The 21,184-nt window shown below is 36.9% G+C and overlaps 2 protein-coding genes and 1 non-coding gene across 7 annotated transcripts in view; 2 read left to right on the forward strand and 1 right to left on the reverse strand.

Moving 5' to 3' along the window:
* Nachralpha4 (nicotinic Acetylcholine Receptor alpha4) overlaps positions 1-21,184 on the forward strand; it is a 157,442-nt gene that overhangs the window by 8,135 nt on the left and 128,123 nt on the right. The gene's annotated exons all lie outside the window — the stretch shown is intronic.
* On the reverse strand, positions 1,135-20,947 carry LOC135169722 (V-type proton ATPase 116 kDa subunit a1-like). Of its 5 annotated transcripts, none has more exons than XM_064134984.1 (14): positions 20,658-20,947; positions 6,692-6,833; positions 6,326-6,505; positions 5,918-6,046; positions 5,727-5,845; positions 5,053-5,179; positions 4,529-4,705; positions 4,232-4,444; positions 3,851-4,064; positions 2,972-3,398; positions 2,769-2,896; positions 2,328-2,560; positions 1,666-2,075; positions 1,135-1,532 (listed from the first exon to the last, which is right to left on the reverse strand). In XM_064134984.1, the coding sequence occupies exons 2-14, from the start codon at positions 6,806-6,808 to the stop codon at positions 1,436-1,438; spliced, it is 2,571 nt and encodes an 856-aa protein (XP_063991054.1). In that variant the 5' UTR covers positions 6,809-6,833; positions 20,658-20,947; the 3' UTR covers positions 1,135-1,435. The 5 variants fall into 5 exon arrangements, with proteins under 5 accessions (XP_063991054.1, XP_063991063.1, XP_063991072.1 ...); XM_064134993.1 differs by lacking the exon at positions 20,658-20,947 and adding an exon at positions 8,857-9,054; XM_064135002.1 differs by lacking the exon at positions 20,658-20,947 and adding an exon at positions 6,898-7,220.
* Positions 12,378-12,504, forward strand: LOC135169928 (U4atac minor spliceosomal RNA). The gene has a single exon (XR_010300275.1). It is a non-coding gene; the product is annotated as a U4atac minor spliceosomal RNA (small nuclear RNA).

Below are 21,184 nucleotides of genomic sequence, written 5' to 3' on the forward strand. Positions count from 1 at the left end.
ACCTTTTGGAAGAAAAACTTGGATGCGACTTAAGGAGGAACGAATTTCGTATAATATTTTTTAAAACTATAGAAGAAAGAGAATATCATATAATACCCACATAGGTCCTGAAAATTGTTTACTCCTCGCAGTTTACTAAATTATTTCACAGAAAGAGACCAGATGCACCCTTCTAATTATGTGGTCCTGAGATATGCAAAACAAGTTGAGGAATAATTGTGTTTTAGTTTAGTTCAATGTCGAGAATTTAATCTGCAATGACGCCCTGGTGGCTCGTCCCTCCAGTTCAATCCCTCTCACACTTCCTCGTCCCCCGCTCACCCCTCATCGCTGTTTTCTCTATTAAACGTGCAACCACCTAGCTACGTGATTGAATAATTAGCCAAGTGCTATTTACCAACTTTTTTTCTCAGCAGATTTTTTTTTTTAATTACGGTAAAGTTAGCAGCTCCTGCTGGAAAATTGAATCAGGTACTCAATTTATTTCGTAATTTTTTTCCGCGTTCGTAGGGATACTTTTCGCGTTTGTACGGCGGCCAATTTAAAAGGAGCTGCAATCCAGCTTTCGTAGGTGATGGAAATTAGTTTACCTATCTGGTGACAAAACCACTAGCCAAGAAATACATTTATAATTTTCCCACTAAGAAGAGAATCGTGGGTCTCCTTCTAAGAGCTGCATCGTGCAATTTCATTGGACGACACAGCAATGGATAAATTGAAATCCGTACAAAGATTTTACTGTATCCAATTCATTCCATTCAAAACGTATAGTTGACTCACCTTAGTCTTAGTCTCTGGTTATAATCGTCTTTCCACTTAATCGCGTTTCCTCCACCTTGAAAATATCTCTCTTCAGAAGATGGTAAATGTCCTTTATTTCAATAGGAATTTTTTGAAAAATTAATACATGGGGACAATAGGGAAATTCAGTCGCATTTACCAAATCGACTTCCCCGAAAGCCCCAGGCGTGTGACGATAACTGGAGTCTACTGTGCATATTCTCGCAGTGAATCGTTATCATAGTCGTGTAATAATTCAAACCTTTACCTCGAAATGAAGTACTTGTCCCAATATAGTTCCCTCCATATTACATATATATTATCATTTTCTAATGGGGAAAGGAAGCAATACAATTTTAGATATTTAGTCTTATCTATTACCTTTTCTTTTTATTCTCCAATTATCTCATTCTCCGGGGCACACCTGACCTCAGGCAATTCAACAGTAGTTGCTTGGGAGTAAATGCCAGGGAAAAATTTTTGGAATTGCTTTAAAAACTTTGTCATAATGGTGATAAAATTGTTACGACTGAATTTCTCCTCTTTACTGGTTGAATCGCGAAAACCTGCAGATATACATCATCTTTGAATATAACAGTTTATTATCGAACAATGTGGGCAAGTTCTGATAATTTTATAGTATGAAAAATAAACTTTATTCTTCGGCGTCTTCGGTATCCATTATACTCTTGAAGCAGAATGGCTGGAACATGTATCCTTGTCCCATGTAAAATTTGCTCATGAATTCGACCCTGAAATTCATCATAAATGAAAATGATTCTCGTGAAGTTTCATTCATTAATGATAGCGTTAATATCTGATCCTTTTACAAATCTCCATAACATTGATATGGCATAAAAAGTAATTTTTCTTCTAATAACTTACCAATGAAGTCGAAGAGTATGTAGGAAGGCGGACAATCCCTCCATCATCACAAGAATGGCAATCGTGAAGAATGACCACACGGCAAAGGATACAAACAATGTAATAGAACTCACATAGTCGTCTTTTTCTGCGCCCAATCCCGCCGACATTACTCTACCCCAGAGTACTTCGGAGAGTTGGGCGTGGGCTAATGAGAGCGCCCAGAGCCGGAGATATGAGGCGGTATGGGATACTGTCGAGAGGACATACTCGATAGTGTGAATTGCCTGGTGAATCATTACCTCCCCAAAACTCTCTTCTTCATGTTCATCGGCATGACCCGATCCACCAGCACCAGCTGCACCACCATTCGATGAATTTATAATTATGTCGCTTTGGAGTTCAATGTCTTGGGAAGGAACACCATTGACCTGAAAGGAATTATTCAGTGATTACATGTAATAGAAAAGCAGTTTATGTAAAAAAAAATTAAATGTTGGACAGTAGTTTGTCTATTAGTAACTAAAACTATTCTTATATAAAGTTACACATCTTTGGAACTCGTTAAATTTAATAGTCGAAAATGGTTGGACCTACAGTGTGATCTATGTCAAACTGTAAAAGATTCGAATAGCCTTAGATAATTTGGGGTCCCAAATGTATGTTGCGTATTCGATACTTACTCTTCCTGTTTTCTTGTTGGATAATTTTTGACAGCACAAGAACCATAAAGGTTTTCCAAAAAGAAGAACTGGAACACAAGCGAGAGCTGCAAGAAGCAGAACATTTTGCAGAACAGCTTGGCCCTCGAACATAAATGCTGAACAGCCGTCTGGGACTCTTGATTCACCTTGCAATATCATATTGATCAAGGTGATTAAAACTGAAGGAGCGCACGTTGGTGTGTAAGCAAACTCTGAAAGGAGATTAAACGATTAGAAGCAAACATCGACTATGGTGTTTGTGTGCTTGAAAAAGGCAGAGGGGAGAGTTTGCGACTATAAATTACAATTCAAATGATCAACTATCTCTTTATCTCTAAGATTACAAGACAATGTAATTTCGGGACTTGTCTAAAAATTATTTACAGTCAAGATTTATTGACAAATTCAATCAAGACCTACCTTTCGATGCAGCATCATACAGAACCCATTTGATCAACATCAGCGCTGCCAGATAGGCAAACAGTAGAACGAGGAACAGGAATTGTGGTAGAAATTCGAAGAATAAACGAGAGTACTGCTTGAAATGCCTAAATAGAGAAGAATAAAAATGATAAATAATTTTTTTCTTATCTCTTTTGTTACACAAGTCAATTACTACTTACACAATATTGACAACACTAACGCACACTCCAAAGATCATATGAACGACCCCGAAGATGATTGACAATTTCATTTTGTAAGAATTCAAAAATATGATTTTATTCTCAGCTAGAGCCCACACTGGGTCTAGACCGAGTGGATAAGGCACTTGTCCATAGATACTGTCTAATTTTGGATCTAGCATGAGCTTCATAGAGTCGTTGATTGTAGAGAAATTGTAAGGTATATGCCAACTGGATCCAAAAATGTTGGCGGATTTTGAGAATATATCATTGTAGATAATTCCGGCGTAGATGGAAAAAAGACCCATGAGAAGAATGATATATCGACCACCAAAGAATATGTTCCAAATTTCGTTATCCGTTTTCGTTGCCAGGAATTTTTTCTCCCAAATAACCATACATCCACCGAATAAAGCCAAGATTAATCCTAATGACAGAAGTAAATAACTGAATTAAAACCTGTAGAGGGAATAATTATTGACATAGGAGAATGCACCATCCATCCACCGAGTAATCCGAAAATCCACAAGGTAATCTTGACTTTCGCTAGATTTGCATTTTTTCCCCCAAGAGGAGGCTTATTCTGTTTTAATTGACCCCCTGGATCGTAATAAAACCCTCAGAATCGACCAAAGTGTATGCAACAAAATAAATAATTGCACCGGTACGCTTGGAAGCATGCAATATTTATAAATCATACTGTCAAAAATATAATATACTCCTACTCGACAAAATGGGCGTCAAAATCACATGTAACATTACAACCAAAGTAAAGTTACATGTGCAAAGAGTGGATAAGTGCATCTAAAAACGTGCAAGCATTGAAAATATCTCAGTTTATAAATTTTATCCACACCAAAATACTGTATGTCAACTCACCATGACCCGCATCACCAAACATAATCCCAAAGAGAAACGGAAATGTGACTATAGTGTACAGAGCCGGATTAGCCTCGCGGTATGATGCTACACCGTATGCATCAATCAAATTTTGAAAACCTCTGGTAAACTTGTTGGTTCTGTTGAAGGTTGGCGGATCCTCGTCAGTATGAATAACGTTCAAGAATGAAGGTATGGAGCTACCGCATTGTCTCTGAAGTTACGAACATGTGAGAGATTAAATATAACAGAGTGTTAGCATAATTTTACAACTGCCAAACAATTCTTGAATTATTGAACCAACTACTTGATGGAAATGCCAATCAAAGTTTACAAAATTCATTGGAAAAATATTTGTTTCATAAATTAAACACTACTTACGGATCCCTCTGTAAGACAATTTTGCACAATTGCAAGATCAGACATAGGCACCCAGCACTCTCCGATGAGGCACTTCTTGGATACATCCATGTTAAACAAATTCATGGTATGATAGATTGCCTTCATTTTCCGAACCATAATACTCCAATTAGGAATCTCCTTGGCGACATTGTGAAGCACTCGCTGTCTGTGATCCTGGGTCTCATTGAGAACCTCAGAGAAACAAAGAACAAAGAAAAATTGGAAAAACAATTCTTTCTGATTTGCCGTCTAGCATTAACTTTTCTCTTTGAATACCAAATTGAGATCCTCAAGACGAGTACGAACACCCTTAACCATTTCCAGTCTCTCGGCGTGGCTATTAGGACAGGGATAAAGAGATGCATGGAAACCAGTGCAGACTTTCTTAATCCTGCTCTTCAATTGCTCACCTTGAAAGAACGCGACGAATACCGTTTTGTATATCTCATTTCCCTAAAATAATGATGATTAAATCAGTTAATTGGGGAAGAATAAAGGAGATCAAAGAGGAGGAACTCATGAAATGTAAATGTTTCTCTCCAATAATTGTCAATGTTTGTCTCCGTTTGCAATTCAAAAATATTTCTAAGTTTACGCCCCCTCTCCCCGAATTGCGTTTTCTTATCCCATTCGACATTGCAGAATAACGTATTAAATTCTGGTGCCTTTCTCAGTGAATCGTAATGATTCTCCAGAACCAACTGATCTGAACAACAACTTTTCCCGTGTCTATGGGATAAACTATTGATCCATGGCAGACACTTCGATGTTTCAATCAAGCAGTGATATCCAAGACTCACCGTACTGGGATCCTCGAGTGGTTTATCAAGTTCCGCTTGTCGTAGAAATACATTTCCTCTGGATATTCTCCAGAGCATCCTCTCAAACGCCGGCACTCGTTCTCGATTAATCACTCCAGCAACGAACCTGAAAAGAGTTTCAGTTTTTATTGATAATGAAGAATCAAAAGAGAAGAGCACGTGCCGCTCAAAAGATTGATGTTATCCAATCAAGAAATGCAAATTAATTAAGGAAGACCTCGGTGAATACGCAGCCATTATTGAAGCGACAAATGTAACTCACTCCCTCATTCGAGGAAACATCCCTTTCAATTTTACCTTAAAATCATGTGAGTGAATTTGGTTCAAGTTTCGGTCAAAAAAATATTATAGATTTGTTTTCATCGATTGCTGCGGCGTTGATCCATCAACACTACATTTATTTGCGATTTTTTCAAATTCATCCATTGACGTAAAAAGTGAATGAACCGACTTTTTCTCTTTACGATAGCCTCACGACTATTTTGAAAGCTAAAATTCTCAGTCGAACAAAAACTGGTTTCACATTAATTTATAGGGCTAAATCCACAGGGCTCATCATTCGTTCTATAAGTTTCGAGCGGCAAAGAGGACTTTCAATTTTCATCGTGGTCTCCCTCTAATGAAGACGAAGTGAAAGCTGGGTGATAACTCACTCGAGACGTCCACGACCTCCAGTTGGATACTGCTGCTCCTCGGTTATGAGTGCTCTGGTGATTGAGTCGTTGGCCTCCTCCTGTTGATAGAGAAGCAGAAACGAGCCTTGATTCTTCGACTAAACGGTAATATCAATTACAAGACGGTGTTGGGTGAAATTGTTAATTCTGAGGGGGGGCCACTTAGGTACCTCGGTGAAGAATACTTGGGTCTTCTCAAGAACATGACGCAGCTCCGTGAGTTCCAAGTAGTTACTCTTCAGATTTACGGCATTATGGCTCAGCTCGAGGATGTCGTTCTCGGTTTTCTCGATATGTGCCTGGTGAAGTTGATTGTTTTGTTAGCATATTGTTATCCTATGCGGTAGGAATTGGTGTTTTCGACCAGTACATTATACCGCAATTTCAGTTCGCGCCCACAGTAGAATCTCCGCAAAAAATAACTTCTTGGCAGGGAATAATAAAGATTATTCTACTCTTTTTTTCGTTCACAAAAAATATTTGTGACTTCTGAATTTTAAGTGACCCATAATCTTTTCAAATAAATTCATCGATTCCCCCAGACAAATCCGCTCTCTTCGTTGTAAAAATTTGTTTACCTCAAGATCAATAACTTCCCTGGGATTGGGTGCTCTCGGTAAGTCAGTGAGGTTGTCAAGTATCTGCACACCATCCTTCTTTACCTCTGCCTCTATGTAACGTAATTTCCTCTCCATCTCGTCGCATCTTCTTACTTCGTTGACAAACTTCCGTTGGAAGTAATTCACATCGACGTTCAGCTGTGAACATATCCCATGCATGAATAATAGCCCAATACCATTGGAAACAAAATGCTGATATGCAGAGTTGAATGGACTCCACAACATGACAATGATTCCGTGCAATAAAAATAAAAATGAAAAAGGGAAATTGATAAATTTCATACTTAAGTAGTGAACGAGATAATAATTAATCGACCCACTTACGTCTCGAAATTGGACTGTTCCGGTCTCACCGAGTTCTGAGACAGAGAGATAACCGGCCTCCGGCTGAATGAACAGCTGGCATAGTGCCATTTCCTCGCTCCTGAACATGCCCCCCATATTGATAAAGGCTCTACCTTTTCGCCTGAAACAAAAACAGTGGAAAATTCTGAAAAATGGAAAAATCAAGAGCCTGGAAAATCACCAACCGTTTCACTCCGTGATCACACCCAGACTGGATTTCATTGTTAACAGGTACTTGTGTATTTCATGGTCTTTTATGTCTACTGAATTTTTCAGTCTCTTATCTCTGATAAATGATTGATGATAATAGCGGTGTTGTCGATAACTGACTGGAACGCGCGTGCACGTTCCGCCTATTTTTCGTTTTCATTTTCAAATTACTATTCCACAACTCCAGTTGTTATTTCCTACATTTCTCAGCAACTGCGAATCACGAGGTCGTGATCCATAGGGGCATTTCAAGTGAGATATGAGCAAGTATTACGTTTGAATGGTGTTAAATTTGTAATGGGAGCAGATCTTTCATGCGATGCGTCGTGATGAGAGTATTTTGTCTGATGTACGTGGATTATCTCGCGAGACTTGTGACTATTCGAGTGTTTTTGATTACTGCATCTCACGTGATAAGGAAAACATTGATTGTATCAATCGGGAAATTTATGACCTGTCAAGTTTCTAAGAATTATCCAATTTCTATGCACTGATAGGGGGCATGAATTTCCATTTATGCTGGAAAAATTGTAATTTTTTTCCACTGTCTGCAACAGATTGATCTTTTGTTTAGATAATAGACATGGAGTGATATGTGATTCCCTCAAATGTGATATGGAATGATGCACAATGGATTAATAGACGGAAATAATTTTTTACGCCAGGATCTTTTGTGCAGCGTCAAGGCTAAAGACTCAGTAAAGGATTATCTTTATCCTCGTATTGTGAATGACACAGCGAATTTTGATTATCGGTTGAGGAATTCGGGGTACAAAATGTCATTAAATAGTGCTGAATATTTATGATTTATTTTACCCAAATGAAATGTATTTGTCAGTAATATCACAGTCAATATCATAACGTAACAGGGAATTTCAAAGGGGTTCTATTTCATTCCAGAGTTTCTAAGCCCAAAAATAAAACTATCTGTTATTCACTATTATCAGTGAATCGAAATAAGAATTATCATCTATTATTTCGCGCCTTTGGCTGCCCTTGAGAATTGATAAGACAGTTTGAGCAAATAGAGAATAAAGGCTTTCGTAATGTGCTAACAAGTCAGAAATTTAAAGAAATGGAGGACAACCAAGTGCTAGACAGAATATTCAGCCATTCAGCCTTGATACGAAATCACTTTTTACCGATTACATCAAACAGGTTTGAATCACCTTCTTAACATATCCTCTGCGGATTTAAGCGCGGTTCAACTCGTGATGTCTTACATCGAGCCAATAATGAAATACATGTGATTGTACTTCACAACGGAATTCTCCATTCGTGACATAGTTATCGCTCTGCATCAGAGCGATATATATTGATACTAACCAAAAAATTATGGCGCTATTAATATTAATAATAATTCTTCCCCGCGAATTCCCTGGATAGAAAGTAGTGCATTGATTAGAATGCGCAATCAAATAATTAATTGAGTTCTGTTATTGTCAGAGAAAGGAGTTACAATCTTATCAATCTCTCTAGTAATCACGAAATTTGCTGCCTTACACTACCAAGTTTTACACTGCGGTAGGAGATTACATCCACCATTTACACTCCCGTCCTATCTTCCTGATAATCAAGAGAAAAATCCCGGGAGTCCTCGAAGGTTGTTGCATAATGTCACACAATTGCAGAAAAGTTGAATTCATTCAAAAAAATTGAGAACAAAGGGAGATTGAATTGTTAAGCATTGTCAATGATCGAAAAATCTAAGTGCATGGAAACAACAATAATTCTACAGTTAAAACTCAATAACATATGCGTTGATCCGTTAAATTAGTTTCATTAATTCACAGAACAATCGTCATCACGGTAATTAATTTTTATGATCAATCAACTAACTCCATAGCTAACGATCTGCGATTATGATTGTGATTTCCTACGACTGATTATGAATGAATCTCTGAATTATCCGTTTGTTTAAACTAAAAACTTACAATGTCTGTCTAAATTTCACTGCACCAAAGACACTTCCTTCCCAAAATTACCACATCATTCGGAAAAGAAAACAGTAGTAAAGTTTCAATGAAGATATTTGAATCGAAAAGTGAAGAGTGAAGACAAACACCAGTGCTACACCAGACTCAGTGACAACGGAGTGTTGATCAAGGTGGACGCTCGAGTTACAGACTACGTAGACTATAAAATACGAAACCTATTGTATAAAGTGGGGCATATCTCGGTGGGCAATTACGAGACCCAAGTTCTCAGTGAAAATATAATGAGATTTTCAACCTCCCTCTTCTCGTTTTTACTCTCGGCCTTAGTTGCTTTGCTGATAAGATAGGAGAATCGTCAAACACAGGTGATGGACTTTTATACGTGAGGAATTTCTTGGAGAACGGGGAGAAGAGATGAATCTAATCATCAGTAATTACATTTTTCATAGATAAGATATAACATTTTATAAAACTTTCAAAAAAAAAATGGAGAAATTAATATTGAATAGCAGTGTTGAGGCTCTTTAAATGACGGTGATGTTTACGGATACTGTGATCTTCACATTATATAATTTTACATCATCAATGCAACATCCGACTCATATGATAGCAAAGTATTGCCGTTACGAAGATATTATCAAAGACATTGGTGTGTATTACCTATTTACCACAGGTTCAAATACCAACTTTATTGGCCGATAATTAATGCGAAGTGATATTAGGAACACGTGGCATTTATTCGTCCGCTCAAGATCAAATAAACGTCATGCGTTAATAATATTGCGTGTTTACTTTAATTAATCTTAATATATTCGGTACATCAACGTATATTTGTTCATTCATCAGTTTTATTTGGTTTTCGTTTTGAATTCCGATGCAGAGATATTTTTTTCCTAGTAATTTATTACGCAAATAGAGAAGAATGATTATATAGATTGTTCGACACATCATTCTAACGTGAGTTCTTTTGTAAAAGTTATGAAGTATGGTTTCATGTTTTCCTTGTATTCTACAAACAAAAATGGAACAAAGTGAAGGGCAGACATCTAGGAAAATTTCATCCCAAGAATTTCTATGGTAAAAATCACAAGAACATACGCTTCGTTGATAAATTAGAAAGCTTTTACCTTTTTCTGTCGGAACAGTTAAGGTCGCGAGATCTTGAATTAGAATTGGTAAAAAAACAGAAGCCGGTGCTGTGAATTGAAATAAAATTTTTTTTGTGTTCGAAATCTGATAAAAAAAAATATACGTCAATCCTGTTCTTGAATATAACCGACTTATTTTTCTGCGCATGCATGACAATTTGTTATTCATCTTCTGATACTAGTTGGTAGGGATGTCGTTGTAGATTTATCACCTTCATCATCTCAGATTACGTGACGCCTCCATAATTCCGAGGATACAAACAATTACTCCGGTAATTACCTCCAAATCCTCATTGTTAATGTTTACAATCTCAATAAAACCACCTACACTTGCATTAAACAGGAAAAAGTCATAAGCATTAAATGATAATGCCCGGCTGCATTATTATCTCACAGTATCACACTCGTTAACTAAATACACTGATTGTTACACCGTCTCAGTGGAAGTTTTCATGCTGTGGGAGGAGTGATGTTTCTCAAGGTGGAAGAAATATACTCTCGGTTTGTGTGCGGTGACGCGGGCTCTCAGAATTTATCGTTAAGGTCTTAAATGGAAACTGGATTATCACCATGCAGTGAATAACCAGACCAAGGATTCGTGCAGACTGTGAGGAATACACTTGTAGATGATATGTGCATCGAGTGAAGGAGATTGATTGATTGATTACTGGTGGACCGGTTTACGGGTGGAACATTTAATCGAAAATTTATCTTGTCATAAAGATAAAAATTCTGCGTCAGTAGCAGTAAATAAGATAATTATTTATATCTGTTTTTGTCTGAGGAAAAAAAACCGCAGGCACTTTGTCGTAATTATTACCGGCGAGAAGTACTTTTGAATGTTGCATGAGTGTAGATTGGAAATTGGAAAAGATTGTTATACCATTCGCGACCTTTAGTCAATTGTAATCCTCTGATGTCACTAATATTATACGAGGAACTGAGGGATTAATCTATTGGAAATAACGAGTTATAAAATAGTAGTAATATATTGTGTCGTAACTTTCAGGTTTAATCATAATACGAATGAAATCGTGTTACTGAAACATCCTCGAGGCTTGTCCTTGATTTTAATTAAAAGAATGCTGATTATATCTGCATTTGTCTGATGAGTTGCCATAACTGAAAATATCTTTACTAATTATGTAGGGGAGAAGGTGAAACGCGCACATGTTTATAAGTCCAATCTTAATTTGAAACTTATAACGCACAGTAAATTCATCGTTCTTCAGTTAATAATAATTGAAGATAACTTGTAAGGAAGATACTTTCCCTCAATTCTTCCAAACATAATTCATTTCAGGAGAAAACACCGAAAAACGTACTACGCATTATAAAGAATCTTTTGTGGAAAATATCTCATGAATTTACGTTTCAAGTATTTAATGGACTAATCATGTTTTGCACCTCGATAATTCCCCATTAAATCATTTAATCAAGACGTACCAAGCACTCAAATAATTCACACCTTGTCGTCTCCCCGCGACAATTCTTTGTTCTTAATTTATTCGACCTGAAGTGATAAATCAAAAATTTAACTCATTGCACTACGACGAGTGAAAATTTAATTCAGCAACAGAACAAAATCTATTCAGAGACACGTTTAGCATTTATTCTGATAAAATTACTGGTTGAATAAAGAAAAATTTTGTTGAATTATCAAGAAGGATGAACTCTGGGATATAATTTACCCGAAGCATAAATTTGACCCTAGGGTTTATTTCCTCGACGGCTAGACCAAGCCCTGCAAGTCAAATGAATTTATGTCTGAAGTAAATTTATTCCATAGGTAGACAATTTCAGGAATTCACCCTGGAGTGTTTCCATTCACCCGTTCGGTCAATATTAGCGTTCAATATTCGCCACTAGCAAAGATAAATCAATACGTCCTCATAGATCATTTTATTTATCTCCATAATTACGCGAAGATTTTGTTATTTGGGTTTCGTGCAAGCGCGACCGTAAAAATTTTATTTTTGCAATAAAAATCCTCTTCATGGAGAATTCTGGATTTCTACCACAAAAATAGCACCTGTCCATCGATCTCCCACTCCCAAATCCGTCTGTCCATTACCGTTGATTCCAATGCGAAGTAAAAAAAATGAACATTACATAATTTACCACATATCTCAATAACCACTCAATCAATTAGCACGATTCGTCATCATCTGACGTAATAGACATAACATGTAAAAGGGAATCAACAGGCTCTCCTAATCAATCAACATTCACATGGGGAGAGATGATTGCTATGAAGAATTATAAACCCCGCGTCCCGTTAGTTCCGCCCGCAGTCGTGAGATGTCCAAAAGTTTTCGCGTGTGAAACTTCGGAATGATCAGGTAAATTGAATGGCGTAGGGATCGCTAACTTGTCCTTGTCTTTGGGGAGCATAGTATTCAATGATCGTCTAGTGAGGGTACTGATGCTGAAACCAATGCAAATTAAATTATCCGCATCCGTGTATTGATATACACGTGTTGCAATTTTTGGACGGTCCCTTTACTTCATAAGGGGCTGTAAAATCACTTCCAGTTATTGATTAATGATAAACTAACGAATGAAAATTAAGATCAGACGGGGTTTAAAAAAATTAGAGCATTTGCATCAGTTGACAATTAATGTTGAAGAACGACTTGGTGGAAATAGTTATAGTACTTCTGATTCTCGCTGAATCTCTTCTTAAAATATTTCGGAAAGAGTCGACAAAATATTTTAAGAATAATTTGTTTATCGACTTTATAATAATGCTGAAGATTTTGATAAGGAAAATGATTAAATATTTAAAATTCTATAAAATACTCTTCACATTAATTTAGTTAAATTGAAAATGTTTAGCATACTGTAATTTCTGCGGCAGCGAATTTTCATTAAATAAATAAATATCAAATCTGCTGTGAACGCCTGACAACTTCGTCTCAAATTAATAAATTGATGAAAAGAAAGAATGCCCTGAGGAAATAAACATTTCGTTTTTAATAAAAATTTTATACTTGTGGCCACTGAACCATAAAATCTCCTGTCGATATTTACTCTCTTTTTTTTCGTTCTGAGAGCTGCAGAATTTTTCACGGCATGACATGAATACTAAAAAATATGAAAATAGAAAAAAAGGTTTGACAATGCTACGCAGGTGGTGAAAATCTTTTGTTTGGATGAAAAAAACAATCGCAAAATCCATCTGGTATAGTGCGCGCGTTTATCGACTTCTCCCGTGGCAATATACCGCAGTTGAGGATGGTTGCACGCACCAGCATGTTACTACGCTCGTAGAATTTTTCATCCGAGGATTATTACCAACGTATCCCAACACCGATGATTCCCGGATAATTCTACACTGGTGAAGGATTGTTTGTCATTGGGAAACGCCGACAGAGGTTTTATAATTGAATGTAAACACTGAGCGATGACGGTTTAAACGATCTGAACTTGAAATAGAAACAGTCGAGTTCTATTTTCCTACGGATATTTTATGCTCACGATTAGCAATTGAATTGAATTCATGAGAATGCAATAGTTCGGAACTTTTCGAAACATGATTTGTATTCATTTAATTTACAATTAAAGGAAGCAGGAGAAATAATTTTTTAACGTAGTTTTTCCACGTTCAACTTTTACGGGCCTGACCCACAATGTAAGTCCCATGTTTTATTTAATTTTTTCTATTACCAATTATGCTTTAAAGAGTATTTACTAGGTCTCAGGATAATTTTTAGTCAATTGATTTTTGACGTTCGAACAATTCTACGTAATTTCCAACAAAAATCTGTGAAGCTGACAATTGGACGACACAATGCTTCCATTCGGAATAAGAAAGTGTCAATGAAATTTTCAAGAAGCCGGCAATACTACAACAAAATTTCGCAGAATGATGACCAAATTAATTTCCTCACATACTTTGCGTTCACCATTTTTTCCACTCATGGAATTCCCCCTGAGGAATTTCGCAATTGTTTCTGCAATTTGACAAGCGAGTGGAATTAATTAATAAAATCCTCTACTCTACTTGGTGGAAAAATGTAAAATAGCTCATTGGTGAGCGGCCCACGTACAGGGTGGTGAGCCACGAAATGCCTAAACAGAAGGAGCCTTGGACAGCAATCAACGGGCCTCTTGTGACTGACCCTAATAACCGACGTCGACAGCTGGAGCGCATTCACGGGCTGCCTCGGAAATCGACAGTATACAAAAGAAGCGAGAAGTACTTATCACCAATCAAACATTCACATGACATTTTTTTCTCCCCTTTTAACTAACCATGTCTCTGTGGCCTCTATCACGGGCAAATGAAACGTTTCAATGCTTTAGATTAATTTATTATTGGCGATGAGTACAACTCGTGGGTCGAGGAAATATCTGAGATTATTTTCTATTAATCATAAAATTATTTGCACTGAAAAGTCTTCTCAACTCCAAAGATAATGAGATTAGAATAAAAGACTGAGGGATCTGTGGCGGTCTATAAAATGCACCGGTGGTACGTTGGATTTATATTTGAAATCTATGCAAAATTCAACGACTTGTCCGACTGTTTGGAAAAAAATTGAATATTTCATAGAAAATCATTTATGTAAAAACTCGAAGGATTTTGATTCTTCCACAAGTCAGAGCGGGTTTTACAGTTTTCATCCTCCAATGTTTAAAAATTCCGAGCAGTTGTCATGAATAATTCGCGAACAATTAATTATTACCGCTAAAATTATGTGTTTGATGTAATTGAAAAGCTTAATCGCCGAATACATAGTGTAGTCTTCGCCTAATTAGTGAAGATACTTGAATATCGTTGAAGAAAAATTCAATAAATATGTCCAGATCCAGCCGATATTTTTCAAGTCTACTGAACACGAATTCAATATGATTGATTCTGATTATTGTAAGTATTTGATGGACCTTCGATACCCCTTTTTAAAGAAGTAAATCCCCCGGAATTATCACTAAGATTAAAACAAAAATCTTCAACGTTATCGCAGCCCCTGGCCTCGCGCTCTGCATAGCGCCTCGTGATAAATAAACTCCTTGACTTGTTGAGAGTATAATGAGTAGTGCCAGTGCACTCACGTGTCTCAAATCCTACCTCCCCTCTCTCCATTCGCGAGACTAACACTCACCAGACGTCACAGCATTCATAAAATTCATCAACAAAAACATCATCTTCCTTTCCATACGATGATATTTTCATGATTTAATTTTCTCTCGATTTTAATATAAGACAGAGATGCAGAAAAATTTACTTCCCCATTCTCGAGAGCATCAAACTCGATTGTTTCTTGAGGAGAAATTCCTCGAGTCTTTCCTGTTTAGCAATTCAATATCGGGGCAATTGAAACGGAACGAATGGAGCCAGGGAGCACTGATCCTGATGTATTCCGAGTGAAAAGAGATCCGACTTTCCGTAATTCTTGAAAGGAAAATAGAAGAAAGAGGAAAAGAGGAGGAAGGTATCGCAGCAGCTGTTGGGTTTTATCTTGCCTTTTTCACATCGTACACCTCTCCCATCTGTGTACATATATGTATATATATACACAGCAGGGCAACACTTTCTTCCTGGTTCAGATGATATCGCGTTGAAGTTTACAGGAACCAAGGGTGTGGATATCCACAAAAGGCGCCGGTTACGTTTTATGTAACTTTTGCCTACTATCAGACCGTGACGTCACCATTTCCACATCCTTTCCAAGGTGTGGATGAATGAGAATGCATCAACTGTCAGCGAGAAATAGAGAAAATGAAGAGATGGGAGAGGTAAATAATAAAAAAAGATGGAAGAGCGAATTTCCTGGTGCCGAGTAAATTAACAGGAGGAATTTGAAAATATCTTGGAAGTCGGTGGATTTTTAGGGACAAATTTAATCAAGTTTCCTCTTTCTGAAGTTTATCGTAACAAATATGATATCCTTTCTTTTTAAATAGAGACCACGCGTAAATTTTGAAGCCCAAAATGGAAGGTAAATTCTAAAAAAAGTAGATTTGGAGGAAAAAATTCTTGTTGAGGTTGTGCTCAATTAGCAGTCTTGTAATATTAATCATAATTACTTCAGAACCCACAAAATAAGAAATTAACATTTGGAATTGTGATAAATAATTCATGTTTCTGCGTAGAGAAGTGTAGTTAGAAATAATGAATTTTTTGTGACTACGATAATGATGATACATTGTTATTTGAGAAACCTCTTCATCCGAATGAACGTCCACTGACTCAATCTCTAGACGTCAGCTATCAATGGCAAATTTCTTCCATGAAGAGAACGACGCTGCAAAAGAAATAAGACAACTACTTCCTGATTACATTGAGCTATTCAGTATCAATATTCTTCGAATAAAACTCCAAGCAAAAGCCACTGAGGCTTTCATTTCCAGACAGTTTTACTGTTTCCAACAATTTCACTATCGATATCCGATACATACCGGGGGTTTTTGGTAAATATCGGAGATGTGCCCTGCGGCACAGTCAGAGGCAATACCGAATAACCTGTGTATTGGACATTTAATAGTTACGAGAGGTAAAGTGGCGACATGTCTATGAGAAGTAGTGTTTTCCCGAGGAAGTTTGAACCTGATAGGTTGGGTCAAGGAAACTTTGGGGCGAAAGGACTTACTCGTACGTTCACTTTGCGCAATTGCTTGGAATGATTATTATAACGTATCCTTTTACATGGATTATTTGAGTTGTCGCGCGGTGATAGTTGTCAAGTGTAACAGGAAATGGTAGGTCTATCAGGTAGGAAATGAGTGGACTTATGAAAATTCTTCGTGAAATAAAAAATCCGGACAAACGATCAACTTCTGTTCAATTAGTTCCTGGAATTTAATATAAACAATATCCAGTTTATTCGCAATTCCGGATAATTTGATAGTGAATATTCATATCCAGAAAAATGTAGAATAGGTGAGAAATTCTCATTGTTTTGATCCCCATAAATCGGAAATGTCATTTATTTTTCTATATCGGCGGATCGATTGAGAAGAATATTAACGACTGGGGACAACTATCAACCATTTTTCTAAAAGCTGTTTTATGTTTTGGTCGTTTGAGGATAAGCATGAAAATTGATGAATAATATTATAAGAACATCAACATGCCCTGAAAGGTCGGATTGTAGATTTGATAACATTCTAAATGGAGTTGTTAGACAATTTGTTTTTCATTATGTCCAACTTATGAAATGAGTCTCTGACAAATGAACCATGATTGACAGTCACTAATGAGTCATAATGCGTCGTTAGAATTGACGTACTATACAATTTATTAATGGCCTCCGCAAGGATTTTGAGGTGTTCTGTTGCCAAAGGAACGAAAAGTTATGTGTGATATTTCTGATTTTATACAAAACAAACTCAATTTTTTAAAAATATTAGTTATCTTTTGAAACCCCGATAATTGCCAATGTGATTAAATTAAACGTTTGATTAATTTTTAGATTAAATCCTCAATCTCACACGAAAAATGTGGGGATGAATTTTTTATTCGATGAGGCATTTCATAGGGATTATGCGGCGAGAATAATTCAGCAATTAGCGATAGTAACAATGACTCACACTACTTGGTGACGTCTTTACTAGTTGATAACAATGCAAATGAATGTGAAAAAATTCTGAGAATATTTAGCAACATTGGGAAAAACAATTCAGATGGATTAAATTAAATCTGGAGGACTTATTCAATAGTTTGTCACTTAGGAAATGGGGGATGATGCAAAGAAACCCTTTATGGAAATTGTTATATAGACGAGGGAATTTTCTAAGAACCGATCTTATGACAAATAGAGCTAATCCAACAATTGCCAGGATTAGCTTCAATTTTTATCTTTTTTACGACATGGTGTCTATAAAAATTGATGTCACGGGCGATAAAGATAACATTGAATGAATTTTTAATAGAGTTGGTACATAACTAGGGATGATCATAAAAACGAATTATTTTCCGACTACGAGAGAAACGACCGTGATTTCACTACAAAGGTATTATAACTAATAAACTTTGCTGAATTTCCCCAATTTATTTGCAAAATCCTCTCGCCTATTATTACTTTAACTAATGAGTATATTCGCAACTGATTATCTCAACCTTGGAGCTCACTGACCTCCATTCACACAATTCTCGAAATGAATTCATAATTCTTCTTATCGCCCAAGACCTATTTCCCTCATTCTGTTCTGAATGGTCATGCCTGCAAGCAGGATTTTTAACCGCTTTAATTTTACTCACGTCTTTTTGCAACTAATGCGACGAGAAAAGCAAAATATCAAATTATCTAATATTTTTGTAATCACGCCAAAATTGGATAGTTTAACTGTCAGATTGCACCTGTTACTGAATGAAGAACCCAACGGTTCTACATAAACACTGTTCTGTGAACAATTTTTTTACGTCAATGAAGTAACGGTTTTCTTGTTCTGAGAACGATAACTTCGAGGATCATGAAGTTCGGAAATTCAGCACCTTGGTTCTGTTAACTAGAAACTCTTTTTGTGAGTATATCACTCGGTAATGATGAGTTCTCTGAACTGGAAATGAGGCTGTTAAAAGCTTATGGAATTCAGCACGGAAAATTGAGAAAAAAATGACCATTTGTTGCGAAGGCAACTATTGAACAATTGAAGAACTTAACTAATCGTTTAGTATTTACACTGGGACGTGGTGTGAGAAGAAATAACAATGACTGAAAGGAAATGATTTTTTTCATTATTTCCTTTACTATTGAAATTTTTTTCAATTTTCCTGGAACATATTGTAATTTGTAGAATTCGATTAAAGGGGAAACTGTTTATGAAATTTCAAGTTTTACCTCTAATTTAAAAAAAAATCCTACACTTTAAGGTACATTTTTTCATCCTCACATCCTTTCTGCCACTTTCCTCCCCCAAAACTCCACTTTTAATTTATCCGTCAGTCCCTTAAAAATCCATATCAAGCAACAGGTGCATGAAAACCGCGCACATCACCCGAGACATTCGAAGTTTCGGTGGAAAAATCGTTCACTTTTCTCTGTATGAACTCTGAAGCCTCTACACCCAAAAGTGACACACAGACATTGGCCAGATTACAAAGTATCTTCTCCTCACACCCAGAGCAATGGGTCAGACGCGCTAAACCGAGCCAGCGTTTAACTCCACTTGATTTATTAATATCACGCCTTATCTAACAATGCGTAACTACAATTTCCCTCCTCAACAAATTCCACTTAACTCCCCATATATCAATCTATCATACGGTAAAAGGTCACGCGAAGAAATGCTCAATTGCTTCCTACTTTTACCCATGTCAATTCACTCGATCATTGACCAGTGACGAATACCACTCACGACTACAATCTGTTATTACGTAAAAGTCAGACTGGTATCGACAGCGATTCACCGAGATCGGGGCCATTGCATAATCCTTCTCGGTATGCAGGGATCATGCTCTTGCGAGAGATCTTTTGCTTATTCCGAGGCCGTATTAATTCTCATTCTCTGAATTTTTCGGACTACTCTGTATTTTTATTCCCGTCAATGAAACTCATACGAGAATTATTTTACAAGTTGCTAGTTCCTTCGATTTTTTTATTTCCAGACCCGGAGGGAGTTATAGTAATTAAATAAAAAACTACTGTTTAATTTCGATTATTTCTCCACGTGTTTCACCCTCGAGAATGATACTGATATGTTTTTGAAGACATGCACCCGATAATTTTCGCGTAAAATAGTCTCCACCATTTTATCGTTATCCCAATGGAGATTTGCAATTTTAATTTAAAACATAAAATGATAGAGCGAATTTCCTCGGGAATTTATTGGTCGGACGCGGAATAAGATAAATTCACTTCAACTCATTCGCGTTCGCTAAGAAGTCTGTCAAAAATTTGTTCACTCCGTGGAAATGCCTTTCATGACTCAGACCCCCAATTCGATAAAAGTATCGATCAGAATTCATGTACACTCGCCCTTCCGCCTTGTTCTGCTCCCTTTACGCTCCGACAACAATCGATACATCGTCCCCGTATATTTTTACCTGGCAGCGAATGGTCAGCATGAGAGAAATAGGCATGTGGAGGTGAATTGACGAGAATAATGACACAAGTGCTATTCAACTCTGACAATAGAATTTTTTCCGGAAATAAATGAGGCTCTCGGTGAGTGCTGGGTACCAATGCGGGGTTCAGCGGTTGAAATAATTATGAATGAAGTGACAGTCCCAGCCTACGATAAGATAATAATTTCGGAAAGTGAAGATTGTAATGAGAATTATAATAATTGTGATAATATTGTGAATCACGTTCGGTTTTTCCGTTTTAATTTAACGAAATAGGAATTCGTCCGAGCATTGTTGGTAAATAATATTAATTAATGATAATATTCACTGATGCGTGTGTAAATATTATTCATTTCATCATTAACGTGACTCACGCACTCGCAAATGAAAGGTTCGGTGATGATTGGTGCTGTCATGATAAATAGATGTCCCATGATAATTAATAACATATCATTGTTTACGAGCTGGTTAAGTGGACGATGATTGTGCACTAATGTATTCTGATTCATCCGAACTACGAAATTGTCAGGGAATGAGAAATTATAACGGATTCACGGACACTTGGCAGTCATTCAGAATTTCTCTCTCTTTGTTCCATTCAGTTTTGTTCATTATTGTAGTAGTTGACAGTTGCTTACAATTTGTTCCAAAATTCACTGGCATCCACTCGATTGATCGACGGCGCATTTGAGTACCTGTTGCACAGATCACCTAGTCCCTCTTTCACGATTAATCCAACTCACAATGCAACAACAATAATTATTTTTATTTGTCAGAAATGGAGACGAATCACCGGATTTCTGGTTGTGATACGCGTGACCGTTGCAACTGTACGACGGCCGGCAAAAGACTGGACATAGGCCGTAGGCCCCACTGTACGTATACCTCGACGATCGCCGACGAATGTAAACAGTACGACAGCTGATCGACTTCAGTAATACCGTGGGATCTCAAGTTCTCGGTGGCTATCCCACTTCATTCAATTACCCCACTCTCACTCTGTCCTTCGCCGTGGCACTCCCCCATTTCTTAGTTCACTTTTTTACGAGTTGTAATTATGATTAGCTGAGTACGGTGGATGTTTTGAATTTTACGGACCAATAGCGTCCCCGGTTCGCAAGGAAACTTTTATGATGCTGATAAAAATTTGTTAAAAAACAATTGC

This window comes from Diachasmimorpha longicaudata, chromosome 1 (assembly GCF_034640455.1).
Source record: "Diachasmimorpha longicaudata isolate KC_UGA_2023 chromosome 1, iyDiaLong2, whole genome shotgun sequence".
In the NCBI taxonomy this organism is placed as follows: domain Eukaryota; kingdom Metazoa; phylum Arthropoda; class Insecta; order Hymenoptera; family Braconidae; genus Diachasmimorpha; species Diachasmimorpha longicaudata.

Excerpts from the sequence above, each read along its gene's own strand:
- LOC135169722 (XM_064134984.1), bottom strand. The coding sequence starts at position 6,808 with ATGGGGGGCATGTTCAGGAGCGAGGAAATGGCACTATGCCAGCTGTTC. Across the intron at positions 5,180-5,726 it reads GGAGGTCGTGGACGTCTCGA|GTTCGTTGCTGGAGTGATTA; the intron begins GTGAGTTATCAC and ends AACTCTTTTCAG. Across the intron at positions 4,445-4,528 it reads GTCTTGAGGATCTCAATTTG|GTTCTCAATGAGACCCAGGA; the intron begins GTATTCAAAGAG and ends TGTTTCTCTGAG.